At 40.0% G+C, this 26,585-nt stretch overlaps 2 protein-coding genes across 8 annotated transcripts in view; one reads left to right on the top strand and one right to left on the bottom strand.

Annotated features, from left to right (window-relative positions):
- Positions 1-18: 18 nt before the first annotated feature.
- Rsph4a (radial spoke head component 4A) lies at positions 19-10,811 on the bottom strand. 2 transcript variants are annotated; one of them, XM_069986963.1, is made up of 6 exons: positions 10,123-10,807; positions 8,552-8,786; positions 3,886-4,623; positions 2,251-2,398; positions 1,276-1,393; positions 19-340 (listed from the first exon to the last, which is right to left on the bottom strand). In XM_069986963.1, exons 1-6 carry the CDS (start codon positions 10,740-10,742, stop codon positions 103-105), a joined length of 2,097 nt encoding a protein of 698 aa, XP_069843064.1. In that variant the 5' UTR covers positions 10,743-10,807; the 3' UTR covers positions 19-102. The 2 variants fall into 2 exon arrangements, with proteins under 2 accessions (XP_069843064.1, XP_069843065.1); XM_069986964.1 differs by having other exon boundaries at positions 210-317; positions 10,123-10,811.
- Positions 10,812-11,117: 306 nt separating this feature from the next.
- LOC138803150 (amine sulfotransferase-like) overlaps positions 11,118-26,585 on the top strand; it is a 31,022-nt gene continuing 15,554 nt past the window's right edge. Inside the window, exons 1-3 of one of the 6 annotated variants that reach the window (XM_069986971.1) lie at positions 11,118-11,209; positions 11,646-11,863; positions 23,081-23,113. Coding sequence is in view for 2 of the 6 variants with exons in the window: in XM_069986968.1 (XP_069843069.1) it covers positions 20,473-20,527; positions 23,081-23,113 (88 nt within the window). In the remaining 4 variants the exon portion in view is untranslated. Of the gene's footprint in view, positions 11,210-11,645; positions 11,864-20,465; positions 20,528-23,080; positions 23,114-25,475; positions 25,580-26,237; positions 26,335-26,585 lie in introns of those variants that run through there. The other 5 variants (XM_069986970.1, XM_069986968.1, XM_069986969.1 and 2 more) reach the window with 5 other exon arrangements.

Below are 26,585 nucleotides of genomic sequence, written 5' to 3'. Positions count from 1 at the left end.
TGACACTTTGCACATGAGTTTTATCTATGTATATAATCACACACCCCTTGCCTACATTGGATGTATATGTTAAGGACACCTAAGAGTGGGCTAATTTAGTTGTTAGTCTTCATCTTCTTCCTCATATTCATCTTCCTCTGATTCTTCAATCTCCTCTGCCACAAATTCAGATGCTTCTTTTGTAGCCATCAGAGCCTGCTCCTCCTCCACGCTGGGGTCATCCATTTCTATAACCTCTGATCTGCTCGGGTATTCCTGATAAACTGGTGGTAGAACTGGAGGAGTATAGTTGTCCACACTGTACTTATGACCCCAGCCTATGTAGAAATTTTCAAACTTTCTGTTAAGTATAAAACAAAAGTCACTGGAATATTCTATTCAGTAAGAAATAAATATAGATTCTTTTGAAGCAATATGCTATACATTTAAAATACCAGAGGTAAAAAAGCCCTCAATGATTCTACCATAAGGAATCTATTTTGATCCAAACTGCTTAAGCTGGTTAAGAAAACCACAGGGCCAGACTCTGTCAAAATACATCCTACATCTAGACTGCTAAAAAAGAAAATTTGCTGGATGCTGATAGCTCTTGCCTTGTAATCCTAGCTACTCAGGAGACTAAGATCTGAATCACAATTGGAAACCAGCCTGGGCAGAAAAGTTGGTAGGACCCTTATGGAAATTAACCAGCAAATTAAAAAAAAAAATTCCAGTCAAGTAGAAGAATGCCAGCCTTCAGGAAAGTGGAGCTCTATATGGATAGATACAGATTTAGATACATGGCAAGAGCAGAGATAGATATAAATAATAAATAGCTATAGAGATATATCTCCACTCCTTTATACATGCATATATTTATATATATAAGTATGTATATACATATATACATACACACATATATATAATTTGATATAATATAGAATATAATATAGTATATATATAATGTATATATATATAATATAGTGTATATATAGATATATATACACTATATTATATATATATACATTATATATAATTTGAGCTTCACCTCCACTTTCAACTTTTTCCTGATTTTCTGCTTAGGCCGGCTTTGAACAGTGATTTCTCAGATATCAGCCTCCTGAGCAGCTTCAATTACAGGGTTGAGACACCAGCATACAGCCTACAGGTATTTTAATAAAACTTATGCCACTAGCACCTCATATGCCAAAGATGAGTTAAAATACTAGGCCTCAACATTCCAGTGATAACCATTTCCAGCACTTACTCTGGCCTTATAAATGTCCAGATACTTACTTGCCGTTGGAGAAAGCATATGCTCCAGGCCAAAGATTGGAACGAAGGACTGCAATAGCATACTGAGGAATGAAATGTGATGATAGCCGTGCTGTCCAAGGGGGGATGTTCTGAATCTCTAGAACCAAAGAAGAAACATGAAAGCTTAGCCCTTAAGTAGGTAAGAATCTACTATTTTACCAAAGTTACTTTTTTGTAAATCTTGGTTTTACACACACACACACACACACACACACACACACACACACACAAATTTGGTATAGAAAAAGTTAAAATAGCTTAACACTTGCTTAGCAAGCACAAAGCTCCATATCTAATACTTTCAAAAAACTCAATTGCATATATGAAAATGTTTATATCAGTGTATGACATCTATGCCAAAAAATGCTGTTTTTCAGCAGCAAAAAAAAAAAAAAAAGCACAAAATCAGTAGAGCAGTCCCTTGATTTGGAAACAAGAAAATTTGAAATAGATGTATGCTTGTTTTTACCAGTAAGATAGATAAGGTTATGTGTTAGAGGGAATGCTGTCTGGTAACTAAAGCAAAGGTTATTGCCATGGGAGAGAATAAGGGTAATAAGCCAAACAAAATTGAAGAAGAAACAAAAACATGTAGACATGAGTTAATTAGAAAACAAGAAAATAATGGGGCATTCTTTCTACAGCTATGCCATGTTTATGATTTGCAGAATGTAAGACGGGAATATTGCACAAATGACTAAATGACTGTTACCAGTCTCAGTAAGAACTACAGGCTACTTGAGTTTTCTCTCGGCATCATTCCTTCAGTATGCAACATGATGAAATGGCTAGAAGCGTTTTTTCCTTCCACCATTCCAGAACCCATGAAGGGAAAAGAGGATGAGTGCACGACTCCTCTCTACCTTTTAGAGGTTTCCAACTCTCAGATACTCACTATCTAATCACATGGTATACAGTTTGTGTGTGTCCACATTAATAGTTATTTAAAATTACCTAAATCTTCAGAGATAGGTGTCAGAAGAGGAGGCCCCACTTCCTGTTCTATGTAGTCAGGCTCTTCACCTTTTTCTTCTTTTTCTTCTTCTATTTCCTCCTCTTCTTCCTCGTTTTTTTGTGTGGGGTTGAACCAATTACAGCGTCCCTAGAGATGAATGCCACAAAACTTACAATCTCAGAATACAACTGGGAAGTTGGCTCACTGGTAAGAGTGCTTGCCTTGCATGCATGTGGTCCTAGGTTCGATTCCTTAGCACCATATAAGCAGAAAAGGCCAGAAGTGGCACTGTGGCTTAAGTGGTAGAACCCTAACCTTGAGCTGAAGAGCTGAGGGACAGTGCCCAGGCCCAGAATTCAGGCACCACAACCAGCAAAAAAAAAAAAAAAAAAGTCTCAGAATAAACCAAACTGATGGCTGATAACTTATAATCCTAACTACCCAAGAGGCTTAGAGCCAGCCTCCGCAGAAAAGTCTGTGAAACTCATCTCCAACTAACCAACAAAAAGCTGGAAGTAGAAGTATGGTTTAAGTGGTAGAGCACCAGACTTGTTAAAAAAAAATAAGTGAGAGCTGGAAGCCCCAGATTCAAGCCCTAGTACTGACACAAAGTGCACACATGCATGCGTACACACACACGTCATAATATTCATTTAGACTGAAGCAATTATCACACTTACAAAGGTCTGTTTTCCATCCAGGTTTATTTGTAGCAAAAAAATATTTAGTTGAAGCATTTGCCAGTAATTTTGAAGTTACAAAAGTTGAAGGTAAAGTCTTGTAAAAAAAATGTAACAAACTGGCTTATAATAATTTGTGTGTGCAAGGTAATTAGGAAATTATAAATATTAATAACAAAAATGTTAATGTGATAATGGGATTGAGTTGGGAGAGGGAAATGGAGAAAAATGAGGGAAAGGGTAACAAGTTAGACAAGCAATATAATCACTATTACTTATGTAATATACAGTTATGTAACTAACCCCTCTGTACATCACCTTGACAATAAAATTTAAAAATAGGAGTGAGTTAAATTTTCTCAATGAACTAAATGTTATCTAGAGATACTTGAAAGCATCTCTTATCTAGATCAAAGTGTCATGAAGATTTTCTACCTGCACATGGAAAGTACCACAGAGTGGTTTAGAGAATGCATATGTCCATTTTGTACAGCCTCACATCTGATTCTGTTACTTATTAGCTATATTGTTTTTGTCATGTTCCCTAAGCACTGCTTCAGTTTTCCTCATCTGCAATATAAATGTAGTAACAGTGAATCTTTCATGGGGTTGTTGTGAGGAGTAAATTATATGTCTCTCTATAGTTTTATACATAATATAATGTACACATAGTGCTACTAACAACATCTAGTACAATACTATATAATTGCTATTTAGCACTGTTCGCTTATTTTTGTTTTTGTCACAATATTTAATGTCTGACATAAGTATCCATGTAAAAGAATTGTTCCATGTGTTGTAGAAATAGAATAACGTAGTTTCCATAATAAATGTATCTGTATAATTTGAAAAATAGTTATTTCATCTATCATATTTACTGTACAAAAAAATGGAGTAATTTCATAACACACTTAAGTCTAAATCTATACATTACCTGGCAAATAAGTCTCCTACCTGAGGGAGAATATATTGTACATGATGAACCCAATTGGATAGAGATTCCACTAGATCAACTACTTGGATGCCTTCAAATTCAGGGTTTTCCTCAAAGCTATCTCGTCCACCTTCTACTTCTTCCTCCTCCTCTCCTTCCTCTTCACCAAACTGATAGAATCCTAGAGGACTGATGTGGGTTCCTGCTGAAATCCGGGCAATTTGTGCTCGCAAATAATTGCTCTCATTTCCTGGGAAAGGTGGGTAGCTTATGACGGGAGCATCTAATCGCCCAGTGAAATATTTCTTGATTTTTCTTGCAGTAACAATTTGTGCAGGTGTAACTAATGGTAACTTCACCCATGGTCTTCCTGGTTCATTGCAAACAAAATAAATATATTTGTTGGCACCTGTTCGACTTTCTTCTTTAGGTATAGCTTGTGGGGCCTTGTAAAGGGACTTTGGTAGTTCATCTTCCTCATCCTCAGCTTCACTTTCTCCATTGTCCTTCTCATCAGCAACATCTTCCTCTTCCACCTCCTCTTCCTCTTCCCCCTCACGAAATTCCACTTCAGCTATAATATAGTTCATTTCCAGGCCCAGGATCTTGCCCCATAATCGGCATCTTTGGATTGGGTGAGTGTCAGTAAGTTGTTTGAGGGCCAGAAATATGCGATAAGTTTCATCTGTTCCCAAACCAACTCCAGCTTGTTCAAAATAATATGCTGACTCCATTACATTTGGAAGAGAGTTTTCTACCTAGAAAAACAAGATTTGGTTAATATTCTATTCTTAAGGAAAATGCTTGTTTTTTTTTTTTTTAATTGGGACTCCTGAGTAGCTAGAGTTACAGGCATGGGCCTGTGACTTGTGAATGTTGCTTTTCATACTAATAGTGTCTTTGAGTCATTGATACGATAATTAACCTGTTTTATGTGTCTCTAGAAAGAATTGAACAAATTTAATTTTAACAGATGTTTATAGGAATATTCGTGACTGAGCTGGGAATGTGGCTTAGTGGTAGAGTGCTTGCCTAGCATTCAATTCCTCAGTACCACATACACAGAAAAAGCTGGAAGTGGCACTGTGGCTCAAGTGGTAGAGTGTTAGCCTTGAGCAAAAGAAGCTCAGGGACATTGCTCACACCCTGAGTTCAACCCGCAGGACTGGCAAAAAAATTGCAATTCTCTTTCTATCCTAAGGCATAGAACATGTATGTAGTATGTGTATATATGTATACGTGTTGGGAGCCAAGAAAGTGTATGGAAAGATAAGATTCCTCCAGCCCTAAGCAAACTACATTTGGCTAACCATAAATATTCCTCCAGCCCTAAGCAGACAACATTTGACTAACCATAAACTTTCTCTTATCTCCAGCCCTAAGCAAACAGCGCCTGGCTAACCATAAATGTCTCTTAGAGAAGTCACAGGAGATACCTTTAAGATTAGCACAAGGCCAAAGGATAAGCACGACCCATCCCTGACCCCGGGACTTCTCACCCTTGCTTCTGCAAAGTTTTTTCATTCTTTCCCTTCCCCTGTCCCTTTGGGTATATAAACCCTGCCTCACTTTAATAAAGCAGACCTTGACGAGACTCAGACTGACTTTGTGTTTCTTTATGCGCTTGGTCTCGTTTCTCTCTCACCCCCATGGTTCTTAGGAGGTGCCTCCTCGAGTCTAACGAAAAACTGAACCTGCTGGACGGGTCATATACGTGTATACATATGTATATAATACACATATATGTAATATGTATACATGTACTTTTGAGTCTGTATGTTTATATTGTCATAGTATTAAAATATTTACTAACTACAAGGGCATATATCTGTATGGCAAATAAATATCAATATGATAATTAACATAGATAAGGTAACAAATTATAAAGAACATATAACAGTGTGTAGGCATAATCTATATATAACGGTATAATATAGTCAATTGCTCCTACTTACAATAAACCATTTGGCATTTAAAATAATGAGACCTTTGTACAATTCTATGAAAATAAATAATAATGAAGAGAAAAATAATTCCCTACAAGAAAATAAACAGAGGGCTGGGAAGGTGGCTCAGTGGTACAGTGCTTGTCTTGCATGCTTGAGGCCCTGGGTTCCATTCCTCAGCACCACATAAGCAAAAAGAAAAAAAGCCAGAAGTGGTGCTGTGGCTCAAGTGGTAGAGTGCTAGCCTTGAGCTGAAGAGCTGAGGGACAGTGCCCAGGCCCAGAGTTTAGGCCCTACGACCGGATCCCCCCCCCAAAAAAAATAGAAGTTTTAAAGCATTTGTGAGTATATTGGAAGTGAGGAAAAAACTTCAGACAACTTTCAAGACCAAGTATTGGCCCATCAGATGGAGAAATGGCGAGCATTTGCAATTGATACTAATGATCTGATCTTTTTCCTTTGCGAGGAGGTTTCACTGTGAGATTTCTATTCTTATATATACTCTTCCACTGGAGGCTGACTCATGTCTTCTTGGGAATGTCTGCCTGTGTGCCTGAACCCCACGTGTTGCATTCTCTCACACCCATTATCTTTGTATATATGGCACACAACCACCTGCCACCTTGTTAAAGCAATTTAGCGTCCTCTCTTTGACATCTATACCCTGTCCCTCTTGTCTGCGCACTCTGGGCCCTACTTTGTGAGCAAAGTTCCTTCCCATGGGCTGTTGAGCCCTAGGGGTGCGGCTATGTCAGGCAGCGGTTCCTTCCCTCTCTTCTCTCAGAGGATCCCTTGTTGCACATATGTCTCTCTAATCATCAAAATTTTCATCTACATAATCATTTTATTTATGGTTATTTTAAAATGATCTTTAAGAACTTGTACAAATGGGTTACCATTCAACCTTCAGTTTCTAAGTACAGTGCATCTTGGTCAAGATCACCTCTTTCATCATTCTATCCCATTTCTCCCAAGCCCATCTATCCCCTGAATTTTCCTAGTCACAGACAGATTTTAGATAACCTGGTGATCAAAGCATAGATGTTCAGACGATATGTATAAGTTGCAAGGATATAGCCATTTAAGAAGCATAATTTGGGCAACTCTTTTGAAATGGTTAAAGCTAAAATTCCTGTGCTATTCTTGATTGTATTCTCTGATAAAGATGTTTAGCCCATGATAGCCAATTCTTTTTCAAAATGTTTTCACCATTTATTTCTTGAGATCAAAACAAGTATTTTATTCCTCTCTTCTTCTATTAATAAATACTGTACCCATAATATTACTATGCAGATATTGCCACAATCCTCAAGATATAAGGAACTTGCTTACAAAGAGAATGAAAATGCCATGAGAAGTAGTTTCCAGTGTTCTATGGAAATACAAGATTGACTTAAAACTTCATTTTAAATTATAGTCATGCATCCCTTTATGACAGGGATACATTCTGAGAAACACATCCTTTGGCAATTGTATTATGAAAATAACATAGAAAGCCAGGCACCAGTGGCTCATGCCTGTAATCCTAGCTACTCAGGAGGCTGAGATCTGAGGATTATGGTTCAAAGCCAGCCTGAGTAGGAAAGTTAACCATCAGAAACCCGGAAGTGGCACTAGCTTTGAGCAAAAGAGCTCTGGGACAGTGCCCAGGCCCTGAATTCAAGCCCCACTGCCAACCAAAACAAAACAGAACAAAAAAAGAATACACTTACAAATTCCAAATGTACCTACTGTACACAACTGTACATGCTTGACTTCCATATGAGTACACTGAGGTAGGTTTCTTTACAGCAGCATCACCATAGACATATAATATGTTGTGTTATGACCTTACAATGGGTTTGATGTCACTAAGCTATGCACTGCTCAGCTTATTATAAACTTTATTTTCTGTGTACTGGGCTTTAACTGAGGGCTCATTCAGCTTCATTGCTCATGGCTGGTCCTTTACAATTTGAGCCATGCCTACAACCCAGCCTTTGCTAGTTAATTGAAGATGGGTTCTCTTAGAATTTTCTACTGGGGCTTTGAACTTAGATCCTTTATGTTACCGCCTACTGAGTAGCTAGAATTATAGTTGTGAGCCATCAGGACTCAGTGCTTACTAAAAATTTATATAGTAATATGATCACTATCATAAATATAATATGTCATTGGGACTCCTGAGTAGCTAGAGTTACAGGCATGGGCCTGTGACTTGTGAATGTTGCTTTTTATATTAATAGTGTCTTTGAGTCATTGATATGATAACCTGTTTTATGTGTCTCTAGAAAGAATTGAACAAATTTAATTTTAACAGATTTGTTTATAGGAATATTCATGACTGAGCTGGGAATGTGGCTTAGTGGTAGAGTGCTTGCCTAGCATTCAGTTCCTCAGTAACTAATGTCATTAGTTAAGACATAATTTTATGAAACCTTCATTCACTATTCAACAGATATTTACTAAGAAGCAACAGCTCTCCACACAAACTTGTACCGGGCAAGCTGGACAATATTAAAACAAAAGCTTATCCTACAAGCATATGACAAGACAGAGGCCTGTAAAATAAATAAAAACTCTGCAAACACAAAATGAGACACCCCTAAACAATGTTGATGAGAGAAAGCCTAAAATACATTTAAGAAAAAAATATCCAAATACTATAAAAATTTTAAGAACTTAAAACATTCCACAATCCCAAATCGCCAGACTTATAATAGACATTGATATTCATTTATAATTTGTAGTCATGACTTACCATTTCATCTTCCAGTTCCTGATCAGCTCCTTCCAAATGTCCCTGGAGAAAAAGAGCCCTTTGTCTCTCTGCAATTTCATATGCTGGAAGCAGCTCATTCTCATTTTGCAGGGTATCGAACTTTTTACTAAAATGTGCCAATTTTACATCTTGACTGATTTTTTCAATGATATCAACAGCATTTTCAGGACGCTCATCTAATATCTTGGTAAGCATGTTAGCAAGATGATCATATCTGTTCAACAGAGAAACTTTCAGACAATGCTCACAGCAAGAACATTGAAATAATGTACACATCAAGAGCATCTCATGCAGACCACGTTATTGGAAGTTTTTGGCAACTTTAACAACTCTAAGTATTCAGAGATTATCAGTGTAGGTAACTTCTAGCATACCAGAAAGAATCTATTCAACAAGTTTCCTTAGGAAATGCCTCCACTCAGGAGGCAGAGATCTGAGGATTGTGATTCAAAGCCACCTTGGACTGTTATCTCCACTTAATCAACACACAAAAAAAGTGGAAGTGGAGCTGTGGCTCAAGTGGTAGAGTGCTAGCTTTGAGCAACAAGACTCAGGGACAACATCCAGGCCCTGGGGATTCCCAGGGGGACAGGCACACACAGGCACACACAGGCACACACACACACACACACACACACACACACAGAGGAAGAGAGAAAGTGAAAGAGTGAAAGAGTGAAAGAAGAAGACGAAGAAGACAAAGATGAAGAGAAGGAGGAGGAGGACAATGACGAAGGCAAGTCATGGAACATATTTATTACCATGGAAAAAGAATTTGAAAATAAAATGAAATGTATATATAAAGAAACACCAGTCATAAAATAATTGAGTAAAAGAGATTTTTCACTTTAGCTTTCCAATCTCATTTAAAATTTTTATGAACTCACAAATATTTACAATGAGCTCTTTTTAAAGTTTAGTAGTTTGAAGATCAAGCTCTTCATTTGATCCAAGGAATTATGACTTAAAGTTTATTTTGCAAATTCAAATAGAATCCACTAGTGAATAGTAAATCACATTTTCTTGATTTTTAATTTTTTATAATTTTGTATTGAGATTAACTGATTACATAAATTTCACAAATTTCACAATATTGTGAGATAGTGATACTTAAAGTCACAACACATTTTAACTTTCATGAGGCAAATTGTCATTATCATGGTCTACCACGTGTGTGAATTCTATGAGCTTTGACAATACAATGATTTCTTCCACAGCTTAGTGTCAGCTGTTCCCTCTTTTCCTCTCGTTCCCTCCCTCCCACCGCTTAAGATTGCAGACGTAAGTGCTGCTCATTGTATTTGCAAGCATCCTGGACGGATGCTGAGATATGATGTCCTATTTCAAGCACCAAGACTCCATAAATTCTTGCTTTTATTTCTATGTGCCTGGGGTCCTCAAGGAACCTTAAAGAGTCCCCACTAGTGGGCTGTGTGATGCAGCTGTGATGCAGCTATGCCACTGCCCTGCTTTTATTAACAAATGGTTTTCAACCCATCCACAACCACAAACCCCTTATCACGGTGCCATGCCCCGCCCCCCAATCTTACAGGTTTAAGCCTGTCTTGCTGCTGGTGTTCTGTAGGAAGGACTTGGCATTCTGGATGGCGATGTCCAGCATGCTGGGGGCCTCCTCGCTGGCCCGGGGCTCGGGCAGAGCCGGGTCCCAGTGGCCGTCTGAGTCTTCCTCCGGAGAAATGATCACCCCGCGCTCTTCCCGCGGGGAGTCGTCGTGGCTGGCACCCCACGGCCCACGCAGGCCAGCTCCGGATTGTGGAGCCCAGGGGAAGGACGCTTCCTCTGAGGGACTCGCGTGATGGGGTGCGGGCTCCCTCTCCTCGGACGGCCGGCGGCGCGGATCGGGACCCGGGCCCGCGCTGCTGGTTCTGCCTGGCCGCCAGGGGGCCGCCAGGTCCGGGTCGGGGCTGCCCGGAGTCGGGGCGGAGGGCCCCCGAGAAGGGGCCGCGGGAGCTGGCCCCTGGGGTCCGGGGACGTCTCCCAGAGGCCGGGGCTCGGGGTCTGCTGGGCTCCGCTCGGCCTCCCAGGGCGCGGGGAACGGGGGTTCGGGCTCGTGAGGAGACGCTGCCAGGGCTCCTTCTCCCCCGGGCGGCTCCGCCCCGCCGAGTTCTTGCCTTTCTTTTTCTTGATGGAAGGAGATCGAACTTTCCATGGAAGCAATCAAGAGCGCGCCCCCTCCCCGGTAAAGCGTTCTGGATGCGCAGGCGGTGCAGTGACACGCGCAGGCAGCGCCGCGCGGCCGCTCCGCGGGGCACCCGGCGGGTTCGGGGCTCGCAGCGCGGGGCGGCGCAGCAGCGTCCCGTCGCCCTAGCAACCCCGGGGGGGTTCCTCCGGGAGCACGAGGCCCGCCCGCCGCCAGGACTCCGGGGGAGGAGACCAGAAAGACGGAAAGCGCAGCACTGTCATTGGTGGAGCCTCTGCTCCTCTTTCGACACCAGCCAATCCGGCCTGGACTCTTGTTTAGAAACCTGAGAACTCCGGGTCCTGTTCCGGGAGCCCCAACTGAAAAGGGAGAACCGAGAGCCGGTGCTGGAGAAAGTCTGTGTGTGTGACAACCCGACCCAAGTTAGGCTTTGAGTGACTCGTGCATTCGTGGAGAGAGGATGCATTTTCCCATCTGTGTGTCTGAGCGAGAGGAGCTGGGAGGAGGATGGGGGAAGGAGGAGGGGGGGAAGGGGGAAAGGAGGAGGGGAGGGAGGAGGAAGAGGGGGAGGAGGGAGAGGGAGGAGGGAGAGGGAGGAGGGGGAAGGAGGAGGGAGAGGGAGAAGGGAGAGGCAGGAGGGGGAGGAGGGGGAAGGAGGAGGGGAGGGAGGAGGGAGAGGCAGGAGGGGGAGGAGGGGGAAGGAGGAGGGAGAGGGAGGAGGGAGAGGAAGAGGGGAGGGTGAGAGGGAAGAGGAGGGGTAGGGGGGAGGAGGAGGAGGGGAAAGGAGGAGGGAGAGGGAGGGGAGGGAGAGGGAGGAGGAGGGGGAGGAAGAGACAGAGGGGAAGTGAGAGGGAGTGTCGCTACCGCCTCGGCCGGTAATGACGACGCGACACCGGACTCTTCTCTCCGCAGTTTATTCAGGACCTTTTAGTAATCTTCTGACCCCAACCCCGGGGAGAATTCCCCACAGCCTTAAATACCCGCTGGGTAGCCAACCCTGATACGCCACGTGGGAACCGCCAATAGGTTCAGGTGCACAGAAGCAAGCCAGATTCTTTGCCTTAGCCATATCAGGAGTTGTTTACCACGAGAGCACTCGGCGGAGGGCGGAAGCCAGCGCCATCTTCCAGGTACGGCCTCTCGCAGCTCTCTACAAGGGAGGAGGGGGAGGAGGAGGAGGGAAAGGAATGGAGGGAAGGCAGCCAAGAAGAAAGGAGGGCGATGGAAGGGTTGCCAGAAGGAGACCACCACGCGGTTCAGGCAGAAGAGAGTCTGTTAGGAGAACCAAACCAAACTGCACCAGATGCGGAGCAGCAGAGCATGTAGCGCTCAGCAGCCCGACTGATGGGGAGAGAGATTATATAGGCTACACGCAGTCTCTCACGAAAAGGAGGGTGGGGGAAAGGGGTTGCTCTCCTGGGCAGAGCTAACTGGAAGAAAGGGAGCTAGCTAAGGATAAAGAAGAGTAGAACGGAAAGGAGGAGGAGGGCGGAAAAGGAAGAGGGAAGGGAAGGTAGAGAGTGGGAAGAACTTGAGCATCCAGTCCTGAAGCTAAAGATAAGACACCCACATCCACCCAGGATGAGAACCAAGGCAACCCAGGATGCGCGTTTAGAGGGCATAGAAAGTTAGCTTATTGAGCCAATCAACCAACACTGGAGAATGTTGGAGAATCAAAGAAGTCCTGAAGTGTTGCTCTTCCCCTTCCTATGGAAGCCTCGGGCTGATTAGGTAGAATATTATTTTCAAGGAGAAGGCAATGCAGAAATGTACCTTATATAATCAGTTCACTGCTTTCCTGGTCTTTGTAATTAAAACTCAAATTCACCCTAAAGATAGAGATATGATAGAATCATTCATGTAAGTGTGAGTTCATAATCTTGCAATGATTTAAGGTGAAGATTATGACAACGTACAGTATGCTATCTTCACCACGAAGAAGGAGTAGGGTTGGACCACACCTGGCTCTCACTTAAAGTTTTTCATGTTAACTCATCCTTTCTCTCTTTAAAAATACACTAACACGTGACACTTTCCATTGACATGATTTCCACTTAGAAAAATATTGGCAATAAATTCTAAGTGCACTTCCCCCTGCCCCACCCCTAGTCTAGTGGGGAAATAGCCACACCTTCTGTAAGTTGGTAAAAGCTGTGGCTGTTTTTCTTTCTCAATATATTCATGTGTACAAACTCACAACATACCTCATAAAATTTCTACTGGGATGGGACTCTTTAAAGTCATATCTTTCAGATTTAGAATTCTAGGGAATTCTAAAAACAAAACAAAAGGTTAAGATAAATTAGAACTGCATTTTTCCATAGTTGGCATAATGATTTGGATCAGAATTTTTCTTCTTCGTGAATCTTTTCTTTAATAACTGGAGATATATGACAAAGGCTGTTCCTTTTCCCATCCTTGAAAAAAATGAAGGCAGATCAGGGAGGAAAGGCCAAGTAAAAAGAATAATGGAAGAATAGATACTTAGAACTTGCTTATCTTTCTGCTCAATGGAAGGAGCAATCGAAAAAGATGCTCATTATTATTCCTGCTTCAGCCCAAGCTCTGTCTAGAGCTGGACTCTTAGTAATCCCAGAGTTGCTTCTCATTAATCTTCGGATTAAAGGAAAAAATTCGTAGCCTAATCTTTATAGCTTCATTCTAAGCCATTGTCCATAATGCTGGTCATGAAAAATGAATGTAGAAGTATTTCATTCTCTTCCATGTTCTGGAAGAGACTGTGTAGGATTATTTCTTTAAATGTTTAGTCCTATTTATAGTGTAACTATGTGAGTTCTTATATTTTTATTTCAAGTATTAAAAACACTAGTTTTGAGTCAACAACATACATTTATAATATGTGGGGTTTTCATTATATTTCCATACATGTTCACAGTGTACTTTATGAATGAATTTACCTCCTCCACCATATTTGCATTCCTCTTTTCCTTCCTATCTTCTTTCTCAAAGAGCACTAGGCGGAGTTCACTATGCTGTGTTTGTGTGTGTGAGTGTGTGTGTATAATGTCCTTCAAGCCTCTTCATCCCTCCTATATTCTCTCTTTTCTCCCTCCCACTTCCCCTTCGAGAAGTCTCTCTTTTATATTCATCTCCCATTATATCCGCATCTTATAAATTATGAGATACTTAGTTTTTTGAGTTTGGCTTATCTCTCTCAACATGACAATTTCATTTCATTCACTTTTTTTGGTAAATTTCAATTTTGTTTGTAGATGAATAATATTGATTATATAATGGCATGGGATATATCCATGTATAGCATATTTTATATACATTTATGAGTTTTGGGGCACTTCTGATTTCAGTTTGGCTTATGTAAACAGAGCTGCAATTGGGCAATTGTTTCTTTGAGGATTTGTTGTTGGAGGATTTAATTTTTTGAGTTCCAAGTATATTTTAGATATGAGACCCTTATCCATTGTGTGGCTAGTGAAGATCTCCCAATCTGTGGGCTTTCTATTGATCTTGCTAGCTATGTCTTTTGCCATGCAGAAGCTCTGCAGCTTCATACAATCCCATTAGTCCAACCTTTCTTTGATTTATTGTGCTTCTGGGTCTCTATTAAGAAAATTTTGGTCTATGCCAAGGAGACCTAGAGTTTCTCTTATTCCTTCCTGAATGTTTTCAGGGTGTCTGCTTTGACTCTGAGGTCTTTGATCCTTTTGGAGTTGATTCTGGTGCAGGATGATATATAAGGATCTAATTTTAGTTTTCTACAGATGATTAACCAAGTTTGCCAGCATCATTTACTGAAGAGGCTGTCTTTCTTCCATTCTATTTTTTTATGTCCCTTATTGAAGATTAGGTGGCTATAGGTCTGTGGGTTCATTTCTAGATTTTCAGTTCTATTCCATTGGTCTTCAGTCTATTCTTGTGCCAGAACCAAGTTATTTTGATTACTATGTCTTTGTAGTATAGTTTGAAATTTGGTATTGATATTCGTCCAGCACTATTTTTTATGTTAAGGATCGTTTTTTTCTATTCAGGATCTTTTATTGTTCCACATGAATTTTTTGGATTGCCTCTTCTATTTCTTTGAAGAATGAGGTTGGAATACTGATAGGTATCACATTGAATTTGTAGATAGCCTTAGTAAGTACCGCCATTTTCATGATGTTGATTCTTCCAATCTAGGAGCAGGGGAGGTTTTTGCCACTTTCTAAGTTCTGCTTTGATTTCCTTTTTCAGGTTTTTAAAGTTATTGTATGTAGGGAGCTGAGGCGAGACTCCGCCCACTCCCTTGCAGCTTTGAGGTAACCACCCCAGACGGTGCTTGGCGGGACGCCTGGGCTGTGCGCGTGCGCGAGCCAGGTAGAGTCCCCAGCCAATCCCATGACACCTGGTGACGGTGAAAGGCAGGCGACCAACAATAGAAAGACCCACGTTCCGATTCTCCTATATAAGCGGCTATGTTTCGGGTGCACGCTCTCTCGCGCCCAAGCTCTCCTACAACTAAAAGGCTCTCCAATAAAGCGTGATCTGAGAAGACTCCTGGTGTGGTGGTCGTTTTTCCTCACTGGTCGAGTAGACGGTCGCTACAATTGTAGAGGTCCTTCATTTTTTTAGTTAAGTTAACTCCTAGGTATTTTATTTTTTGTGAGGCTATTACAAAAAGAGTTGCTTTCCTGATTTCAGCCACATTCTTCTCATTGTTGGCATTCAGAAAAGCCATTGGTTTTAAGGGTTAATTTTATACCCTGCTACTTTGCCAGTTTTGAATCAGCTCAAGTAATTTGGGAGTGGAGTCCGTTGGATTCTTTAAAAACAAGTTCATGTCATCTGCAAAGAGGGAGAGTTTTACTTCATCTCTCCCTATTTGGATCCTCTTTATGTTTGCATCTTGTCTTATTGCTGTAGCTATGCATTCTAATACTAAATTGAAGAGAAGTGAAGACAGTGGATATCCTTGTCTCATTCATGAGTTTAGAGGAAATGGTTTTAACTTTTCACCATTAAGTATTCTGGCTGTAGGTTTGTCATAAACAGCCTTTATTATATTGAGGACTGTTCCGGATTCCTAATTTTTCCAGAGCCTTCACCATAAAAAGGGTGTTGGATCTTGTCAAATGCTTTTTCTGCATCTGTTGAGATAATCATGTGGTTCTTATCCTTGCTCTTGTTGATGTGATGAATTATATTAATTGATTTGCATATATTGACCCAGCTTTGCATCCCTGAAATGAATCCTGTTTGATTCTTCCAAATTCTCAAACTTATTATCATAAAGGTTTGAGAAGGATTCCCTTATACTGTTCTGAATCTTGGTTGTTTCTGTAGTGATGTTTCCATTCTTATCTCCAAGTTCGTTTATTTGGATGTGTTCTCTTTTTCTGATAAGATTTGCTAAGGGTCTGTCAATTTTGTTAATTTTTTCGAAGAACCAACTCTTTGTTTTGCTAATTCTATGGTTTTTTGGATTCTACTTCATTCAATTCTGATTTAAATTTTAATTATTGTTTCCATCTACTGGATTGGGGTTTAGCTTGCTGCTCTTTTTCAAGGAGGTTCCAATGTCTCATTAAGTTGTTGGTTTCAGATCTCTCCAATTTATTGATGTAGGAATGCAGAGCTATAAACTTGCCTCTGAGTACTGCCTTTGCTGTGTCCAGAGGAGCTGGTAATTTGTGTGTTCATTTTTTTGTTGAATATCATGAACATTTCTAATCTCTTCCATGACCCACTGGTGGTTCAACAGTGTATTGTTCAGCCTCCATGTGTTACAGGACTTTCTTTGGTGACTTTTTTTTGGTGACTTTTTTTATTCCCCTAGACAGTGCAGGGCATAATTTCAATGTTTCTGAATTTGGACAAGTTTGCTTTGTGACCTAAAATATGGTCTATTTTGGAAAATGTTCCATGTGCTGCTGAGAAGAACGTGTATTCTGAGGCTGCTGGGTGAAATATTCAGTAGATGTCTGTTAAATCCAGTTGATCTATGTAGTTGTTTAGATCTGCAGTTTCTCTGTTGAGTTTTTGCCGAGTTAATCTATTTAATGGGGATAGTGGTGTGTTAAACTCCCCAAGAATTAATGTCTTTGATCTATGTGAAATTTGAGAGAAAGTAGTGTTTCTTGGATAAATTTGGGTGCTCCATTGTTTAGTGAATAGATTAGAATGTAATATCCTCCTGAAGTAGAGATCCCTTAATTAGTATGTAGTGACCTTCTTTATCTCTTCTCACTGATTTTAATTTGAAATCTATTTTATCTGCTATTAGGATTGCAACTCCTGCCTGTTTATGGGGGCCATTTGCTTGGTAGATTTTTATTCCAGCCCTTCACTTTCAGACTATGTTTGTTTTTATGGATAAGGTGTGACTCTTGAAGGCAGCAGATAGAAGGATCTTGCTTTTTAATCCAACCAGTCTTTGTTACTTAATTGGAGAGTTAAGTCCATTAATGTTGAGAGTTAGGACTGAGAGGTGTTTGGTAGTTCCTGCCATGTTATCCACCTTCTTGGAGGCTGCGACAACTGGGTTCTTCCTATGGTTCTTGGATTTTCAGTTTGGGTGCAGTTTCTTGGCCTTTACTGTGCTCTTGGTTTTCTATGTGTAGGACATCTTTAAGTATCTTTTGTAGGGTGGTTTGGTGGAGATATATTGTTTCAGTTTTTCTTTGCTATGGAAGGTTTTATTTGACCTTCCATTATGAAGGAGAGTTTAGCTGGGTACAGTTGATAGTTGTTTGTCTTTAGGGTGTGGCATACATTATTCCAGGCTCTTCTTGCTTTAATTTTCTCTGCTGAGAAATCTGAGGTTATTCTAATTGGTTTTCCCTTATAAGTGATTTATCTTTTCGCCTTGACAGCTTTAAGGTTCTTCTCTTTGGTCTGAATTGATCCTGTGTGGATTACAATGTGATGGTGAGATGTCCTGTTCAGATCTGGTCTATTCTTGTATCTGAATAGGCCTATCTTTTTGCATGTTTGGGAAGTTCTCTGCCAGGATCCTGTTTAATGAATTTTTTTAGATCATTAATTTCTGTCTCTAGGTGCTCCTCTACACCCATTATCCTCAGATTAGGCCTTCTGATGGTGTCTTCCAAATGTTGAATAGCTCTATCATATTTCTTGGATTTATCTTGTCTTTCTCTATAATATCTAGGCTGTCCTCAATCCCAGATCTTCTGCATAGTCTAACCTACAATCAAGACTTTCTACTTTTTTTATTTCCTTTCCTTCTAATTGATTGGCTTTGTTGGCTTCAAATTCTTTGTGGGAGCTTTGTTTTAGATCTTGAATGGACTTCTTTAGTTCCTTAATTTGGTTTTTGGTGTTTATTCTCAAATCCCTTAGTTGATTGGATATGGTATCATTGAACTCCCTTTCCTTCTGTAGGGCTCCATTCAACATTCCCTTTGTGGCCTCCCCGGATTCCTTCAGCAGTCTCTTTGTGGATTCCATGAATGCCTCTATTGATCTTTGTCTATTCTCATCTTGCTTGTGCAATTCCTGTATTACTCTTTGATTAGCTTCCTCATGCTCATGCAATTCCTGTATTACTCTTTGACTATTCTCAGCCTGCTCATGCAACTCCTGTATTAATATTTGATTAGCTTCCTCGCGCTCACAAGATTCCTGTATTAAGTTTTGGTTAGGCTCACTATGCTTGTGAAGTTCCTGCATTAATCTTTAGTTAGCCTCATCTTGCTCCCTATCACTCTCACACTGAGTCCTTTGCAGGCTTTCAATCTTTTCATTCTCCATGTTTACCAGTAGTGTTTGTAGAGCTTTTTGGGAACTCTCCTTTGGATTATAATTATTATTTCTGTCACCTGATTGTCATGAGTGGGAGTTGAGATACCCAGACTTGCCATTTTTCTTGTGTTTCTCTGGCTTGTTCTGCCCATTTGCTATGAAAGTAACACCAATTTCGTGCTAGAACACTATTTTAAGGCAAGCATCAACCAGAGTCCTGTAGTTGTACGGGCTGATTGATGCAGTTAAAATGGCTGCAGATACAATCTATTTCAACAGATATAATCTAATTCAATACCAAATAACTATGGATTAATGGGCTAAGAACATCAAAGAGGGATTCAGCAGACCAGAAATTCATAGGTTTAGGGAGAATTGTAGGGAAAAAAATAGGATTAGAGGAATGTGGAGAGGTAAAAGAGTGAATTTAACCAAGCCCTAATTTCAGAGAAGAAACTGATACAGCAGAGTGAAAGGAGGAGAGAGATAAAGAAACAAGAAAAAAAATGAAAAAGCAAAAATTTAATTTTAAAAAATGAAACACAAAAATTATGTAAGTATAAAGAAATAATACTGATAGAAGAAAAGGATAGAATGGGAGGAGAGAGATAAAAAAGAAAATGGAAAAATAAAGAATAAAAAATTTAAAAATGACATACTTAAAAATTATATAAGTATAAAGAAATAATACTACTATTAAAGGAGTTAAGCCTAAGAGGTTGCAAATTGAGTAATCAATTTCTGAATTAAGTATGCACAGCATGCAGGATAAGGTCTAATAATCCATGATGGGTATATATCTAGAGATGAGCAGAACAGCAATTAAGTCATGCAAAAAAAAAAAAAAAAGAAAAAGAAAAAGAAAAGAGAACCAAAAGGTTAAAAGAGATTAAAAAACAAAAGTAAAAACAAACAAAAAAATCACATACACTTAAAGTAAAAATTGTGAAAGAAAGAAAAAAATAGAAAACAATTTTTTAAATTTAAAAACAATTAGGTAGAAAAAAGAGTTCTTTGATTGTATTTTGGGGGAGGGGGGAAGGATCTTGTATCTCCCCTGTGTCGTCTGTAATCAGTCTCTGGGTGGCGTTTCTGGTTTGCTTGTGGTGTTTGGTTTTTCTGTGGCTTGATTGGTTTCTTAAGTCCGTTTGTTTGAGCAGGCAGATAACTCTGCCTTACCCAGGACTTTGTGATCCTCCTCCTAGGCTAGTTCAGTGAGAGGGAGACCTGTTTTGAGTATCACAAATGTGGGAGATGGCTGTTTCCTCTAGCTGGGAGTTGTTGTGATGAAGATAGGTTGTGGGTAGGGTTGAAGTCTATCAGCAATCAGCATCTTTTCCCTGAGGGGCTAGCTTCTGAGACATTCACAGAGCCCAGCCTGGAGCCATTCTCAAGATTTATGTTTACTGAGTGTCAATTGTTTTTCTTTTACCCCTCCTGCTCCTGCAGTGGGGAGGGGGAGCCTCTGGCTGTTTACCTAGTAAAGAAAGTCACTCCTCAGAGGGCAGTACCACCTCTGCCAGAGAAGGGCAATTTTCCCTGGGATATAACTGAGCTGTTCAGATTCCTGTTACCAGTTGAACGGCCCCTATTGTTTTCTTTGAAGGCCTGGGTTGGAGCTGCTGCTTGGATCAGCCCTTTGTCAGTATCAAAGATGGAATTCTTGCCAGGCCTGGTGGCTCATGCATGCATGTAATCGTAGCTACCCAGGAGGCTGAAATCTGAGGAACATGGTTCAAACCAGCCTGGGCAGGAAAGTCCATGAGACTCTTATCTCCAATAAACCAATAGGAAACTGGAAGTGGCACTGTGGCTCCAGTGGTAGGATGCTCCCCTTGTGCTGAAGAGTGCAGGGACAGCGCCCAGGCCCAGGGTTCAACCCCATGACTGACAAAAAACAAAAACAAAGATGGAATTCTTCTCCGGTGGTGGGGGAGGGACTATCTTCCCACTGCTGCTCCATGAGAAGGAGTGAGGATGTCTTGGGTTTACTCACTCCGTTCTCTTGGTTTCCAGACTGTCCATGGTCTGTGATCAGCAGGATGAAGATTTCTGCTCCTCGTCAGTTCTTGCTGGCAGTGAGTAGAATCTTCTCGCAAACCACATCTGGTGCCTTTGGACTCTCTCTGTTGATATGGTGGCAGCTGCAGCAGCTGTGATCACTGGCAAATGCTCAGATCTGTCTCCTTAACCAATCTGCCTGAATTTTCCCTCTCTGGCCAAACTCTCTGTATTGTGATGTCAATCTGTGTATTTTAATTAGAATTGCTATTAATTTAGAGTTGTTTCTGGGAAGTGTTTTCTGATTGCTATTTTATTGCTATTTCATTATTTTCTTTCCTGATTGATTTTAGTAGTTTTTTTTTTTCACTTTCACCATTGCTAATCAATCTTTGGAAGTTGCTGATTTGAGTTGATAAGGATTGCTTCTTTCCTAATTCTAATCAATGTGTTTTCATTTCTCTTGTGAAATTTATTTTTTCATGATCTCGTGTTTGTGACAGTTTTTCTTTTTCTTTTTTTTCAAATTTTTTATTGTGATTAAGTGGTTACATAATTTCCCAAATTTCACAATATTGTGGGATAGTAATGCTCAGTTAAAGTCACAAACATATTCTAACTTTCCTGGAGCAAATTGTCTATCAAAGTCTATAACATTTATGAGTTCTATGAGCTTTGCGATACAGTTATTTCTTTTTTCTTCTTCTTGTATGTAATTTCTTCAATTATCTTCTCTAATGCTGGCTTAGTAGTCATGAATTGTTTTAATTTGTTCTTATACTAGGAGATTTTTATTTATCCTTTAACATTATAGAATAAATTAGCTGCACATAATATATTTGACCCGTCCAGCAGGTTCAGTTATTCGTTAGGCTCGAGGAGGCACCTCTTAAAAACCAATGGGGGTGAGAGAGAAACAAAACCAAGCGCATAAAGAAAGACAAAGTCAGTCTGAGTCACGTCAAGGTCTGCTTTATTAAAGTGAGGCAGGGTTTATATACCGGAAGGGACAGGGGAAGGGAAAGAATGAAAAAACTTTGCAGAAGCAAAGGTGAGAAGTCCCGGGGTCAGGGATGGGTCATGCTTATCCTTTTGGCCGTTGTGCTAATCTTAAAGGTATTTCCTGTGATTTCTTTAAGAGACATTTATGGTTAGCCAGGCACTGTTTGCTTAGGGCTGGAGATAAGAGAAGTTTTATGGTTAGCCAAATGTTGTCTGCTTAGGGCTGGAGGAATCTTATCTTTCCATACACTTTCTTGGCTCCCAACATATATTAAGTTGGCATTGCTGTCTGATCCTATGGAGGAAGTGGCTAGAATCTTACATGAACCATTAAATGTAAATGGAGCTACTTTAACCTGAAAGATTGGGCATTTCAAAATCATAAGGCCAAAACTTTATGCTGGAAGTATTGAGATTAGGGATCTCAATTGTAGGAAGAAGCTACCTAAGATTGTCCCAGGACAATCGTAGAGCAAGTTATCATTCCCCAAAAAGTTTATTTTGAAATGAATCTCTTGATATAATAGATATCTTATATGATCTTAGATTCTGCTAGATTTGTTAATACCAGAGTAGCAGTCTTCTGAAAAAAGAACAAGTATCTTTGAACTGCTGTGAGCACTTCCAAGATGCAGCAGTTCTGAAGAACAACTCCTGGCCAACGAGTCACTTTCATTTTGTGAACTAGGTAGAGCCTTGATAGTTTCTTGGTTACTGAGGCTCAGCTCCTCTGAGATATTGGAATATACCATCAAGGCTAAAATTGTTCTTGTGGGATATCCTTCTTTAAGACATAAAGCAAAAGTATCCATTGATCAGTTCTGATTTTATAATGGCATATTGAAAAGGATGAAGTCAAAGGAAGGAAAATACTCTCCAAAGATTGGTAAGAGAAAGAATATGCCAAAAATACAGTTTCATGATCATTAACAAGGAAGAGATAGATACTACTTTTACAGAGGAAGTAAATTCTTCAACCATAGAAGCGTGACAATGAAAAATTTATAGTAAGTGCAATTTGGAGAATTATCCGAGCTGAAAGAGGAATTGATAATGGGTGAACAGTTGTGGACATAACCATTTGTGATAGAAGAGACAGGCCTGGGTGCACTTGAAGTGTGACATGAAGTCTCTCATAGCACAGATGAGGGATCACTAGTGAGGATCACAATTCATTTTGCTCTCAAGAATTAATGAGGGTTAAGATGTTTGGGTTAAACAGATAATAATTTTCCAGCATTGAAGGCTTTTGATGGAAAAAGTAGGAAGCACAGCCTACTTGTGGTCATTTTTCATAGTACATAGCCATGGCAGAGATTTGGCAATGAAATTTATTTAAGAGAATGACAGGTCTTGGGTTTTGTAGGAGGGTAGTTTTCTTGTGTGGAAAGATTAAGGTATATATTGATGACAAATGGTTGATCTGGAGCTGCATTCAGAGAATTGCCTTTGAGGTACTTTTTTTTTTTTGGAGTGCTGGGGTTTGAACTTGAATCATCACTCTTTCTAGGCAGGTTATGTTATCACTGAGCCATAAACTCCTGTTTACTGCTGCTTATTCTTTGCTTCCCTATCTGGCATACATCTGGACATCATTGGGACATCATTCCATTTTATGGCCTCCCTAGGCACACATCACCATGTCCGGCTCTCCATTCACAGTGAGTCTCAGAACTTTTTCTGAACTTTGTCCCAAACCATGATTCTCCCAATCTAGACCTGCCAAGTAGCTAGGATTACAGGTGTGAGCCATCAGCACTCAGCTTGAAGAACTGAACTTTTTCATGAAACCCTAAAGCTTTTCCTTGAGGTTGATTAGATTTTAGAAAGGAAAGGATAAATTTCTAGGATAGAATGACCGAGTAGACATAAGGATTTAGAGCTCAGAGAATATCTTGTTCTGAATTTCCTGTAACAATGCCTTCATCCCCAAGATTCCCTGATGATATTTGAGGTGAAATTCAATCTTGAGTGTGCTTTATGGGGGGTCAGATTACTGATACTGTGATAGCGATTGCAGTAAATCTGAAAATTAAGTATGTGGAGATTTTAGCAATGTGAAAAATTAAGCAATAGGACGCCTTTCCATCTATTTGTGTCTTAGCCAGCTACTCAGTTTTAAGTTTAGAGATCTTTCACCTACTTCATGAAGTTGATCCTTGGCTATTTTTATTTTATTTTATTTTATTTTATTTTGGGGGGGGGTCCAGTCGTGGGGCCTGAACTCTGGGCCTGGGCACTGTCCCTCAGCTCTTCAGCTCAAGGCTAGCACTCTACCACTTGAGCCACAGCACCACTTCTGGCTTTTTTCTTATGTGGTGCTGAGGAATCGAACCCAGGGCCTCGAGCATGCAAGGCAAGTGCTCTACCCCTTGGCTATTTTTAGATAGAGTCTCACTCCCCATCAAAGTATATGCCTGGACTCTTTCCCTCCTGTTTTTTTTTTACTTCATGTCATAGATGGGATGAAAGGTGCATGCTACCATGCCCACCTTGGGAGCTCCTGGACTTTTTCAGCACTGATTGGTCTGGAATCACAATCCTCCCAATCTTAGCTTCCCAACTAGAAGGACAAGGATAAGACACCATACCCAGCTATTTTTGAGAAAGGGTCTCTGTCTCTCTGTCTCTGTCTCTATCTGTCCCTCTCTCTCTCTCTCTCTCTTTTTCACACACACACACACACACACACACACACACACACACACACACACACACACACACACACATTATGAGAAACAAGAGACAGGATCAACATTCACAAGGTTAAATCACCTGCAGAGTACACACTATGTCCTTAATCCTTATCAGAGAGATTTGTTCATTAAAAAGATTAGAAATCTGTACTATAAATTACTGTACTTTATTACTCTGCATATTCTTTGGTCCAGAGGGCATAGATTAGATCTTATGATGTGTAACTAATAAGCACAGTTACATATATGGTTGAGCAAATATTCATATGAATAAATTACATAATTGTTCTTATGGTGGTATATATAAATAAATTTCATGTCATTATCATGTACACAGAATACATTTCCATACCCATATGAGAATATAACATGTTGGAAAGGACGAGAATGAATCTCCTTAGTTGGAATATTTAGAAGCTCCTTCAAAAATACATTCAAGGAAAGGTGGCATATTTGTCATTAGCAATAATAAATTGAGTTTTGTGTTCTGATATTATCCTAAAATGGCAGCATAATAGAAGGAGTACAGCTCTTGTTCTATTTCTGTGAAGAATGAGGTCTGAACATTCCTAAATACATCTATTTCTCCCTATGAGGATGGCAAAATGTCACTGCTGTACATCTCACAAAGGTCAGAGTCTTGCCATGAAAAAAAAATAAAGCAACTAGAACCTGCCATCCTTGTTAGCCAGTTTTGCAACAGAACAAATACATGGATAGACAGATTAATAATAGAACAAGATGCTGGACACTGGTGGCTCATGCCTGTAAGTCTAGCTGCCAAGGAGGCAGCGATGGTAAAAACTTAGCCCAGGCAAGAAAGTCCACATGACACTTATCTCCAATAACTTTCTCAAAAAAATAAAAAAGCCAGAGTGGAGCTCTAACTCAAGTGATAGATCACTAAATTTGGGCAAAAAAAATCTCAGGGTCAGTGCTTAGGCTGAGTTCAAGCCCCAGGACCAGTACAAATATGTGCATATATCCAGGACAGCATGTCCAAAAACAGACCTGAAGAATGGACCTGAGTCTGAAGTCTAAAAGTATTTACTTACCTGCAATCATAGCCAAGAATTGTCTAAATCATGTTGTACTTGTAGCTGTACAACGTACTTGTTCTAAGTTCAGTAATTGTTGCAATTGAGTAAATGTGATATTTGTTCTACAATTCATTCTAGGTAATTACAGTCCCTGTAAATGTGATATTTGTTCTACAATTCATTCTAGGTAATTACAGTCCCTGTAATTTTTCCTGGTATCAGCAAAGTCTTATCTAATTTACTCAAGCTGAGTTGCCAGGTCATTTCGTAGAACACTCCACATTGGTCAAAACAAAATCTGTAGAGAGTATTTATTCCTCAGCAGCACTCAATTCCTGCAGTTTTAACGTTTCATCAGAGGAGCTTTTGCTTCGTTGGCTGATCGGCAACTGTGAGTAGTAAAAGGCAGGTTGAGAGTGTCTTGCAGGTTGCACCCCCTCTTTCGCATAATATGTATTTGAATTTCCCCTGTGTTTAATTATTTTCCCTTCTTCTCTTTGTACTATGGTGAAAGAATAAGAAGCTTTAGACAACCCTTGCTACTTGTACAATCTTTTTCATATCTATCTGTCTGTATCAGAGATTTCAAATAATACACTACCCCTGTCTATCCTGTACATAATTCCTCTCACACTGCTCTTACTATCTTGTTTCTTGTCAGAAATGCCTTGAACTCTCTCTCTCTACCTCTGTCTGTCTGTCTGTCTGTGTCTCTCTCTGGTGTAAAAAGCACACCAGTTGAGGATCTAAGCATAATAAATATCACAAGTGTGGGGGAAGTTTCATTCAGAATGATTGTAGTGAGTACTTCACATTCTCTTTTTCTCAAGATTCAGTTTCTGGAATCCTTGATGAATGTATAGTGGGATATTAGGAGGTGTGTGGTAGTGATCCACACTTCATTTTTGCTTTTCACCTCAACCTTATTTTTCACTTATGTACTTATTAATTTGACCATGGGATAGACACTACCTTTTAAGGACAGAATTCTCTAAGGTTTCCCTTACAATGCCATCATCAAAATAGCTCTGTATCTATCTCTCTTGAAGTCGTTTGTTGAGATCCATGAACCCAGCTCTTCTAGTCCTCGTACTTAAAACTCAGGATTCATAGACTTCAGCTTCTGGAGAACAAAACGCGTAAATGGTAATAAGATCTTAATTACAACTTTTAATTCAAGACAAGTCACAGCCCACAAAGCTTTACCCAACTGATTCTAATAGGATTTCTACTGGTTCTCTGCAAATGACTGAAGCTGGATTTCTTCTATCAGGCCAGGGTATTTGGATGGCAAAAATGTAAATGTTGTTTTTGACATGTCATTCAGACAAATCCAAATTTTCAGCTTTTTGGTGTGCACAAAAATTTCTTTAAAAAACAGTTTAGTATGTACCAGT

Source organism: Dipodomys merriami, unplaced genomic scaffold, assembly GCF_024711535.1.
Source record: "Dipodomys merriami isolate MVZ:Mamm:240054 unplaced genomic scaffold, mDipMer1.0.p SCAF_335, whole genome shotgun sequence".
Taxonomy (NCBI): domain Eukaryota; kingdom Metazoa; phylum Chordata; class Mammalia; order Rodentia; family Heteromyidae; genus Dipodomys; species Dipodomys merriami.
This window is presented reverse-complemented; position numbering and strand designations above follow the sequence as displayed.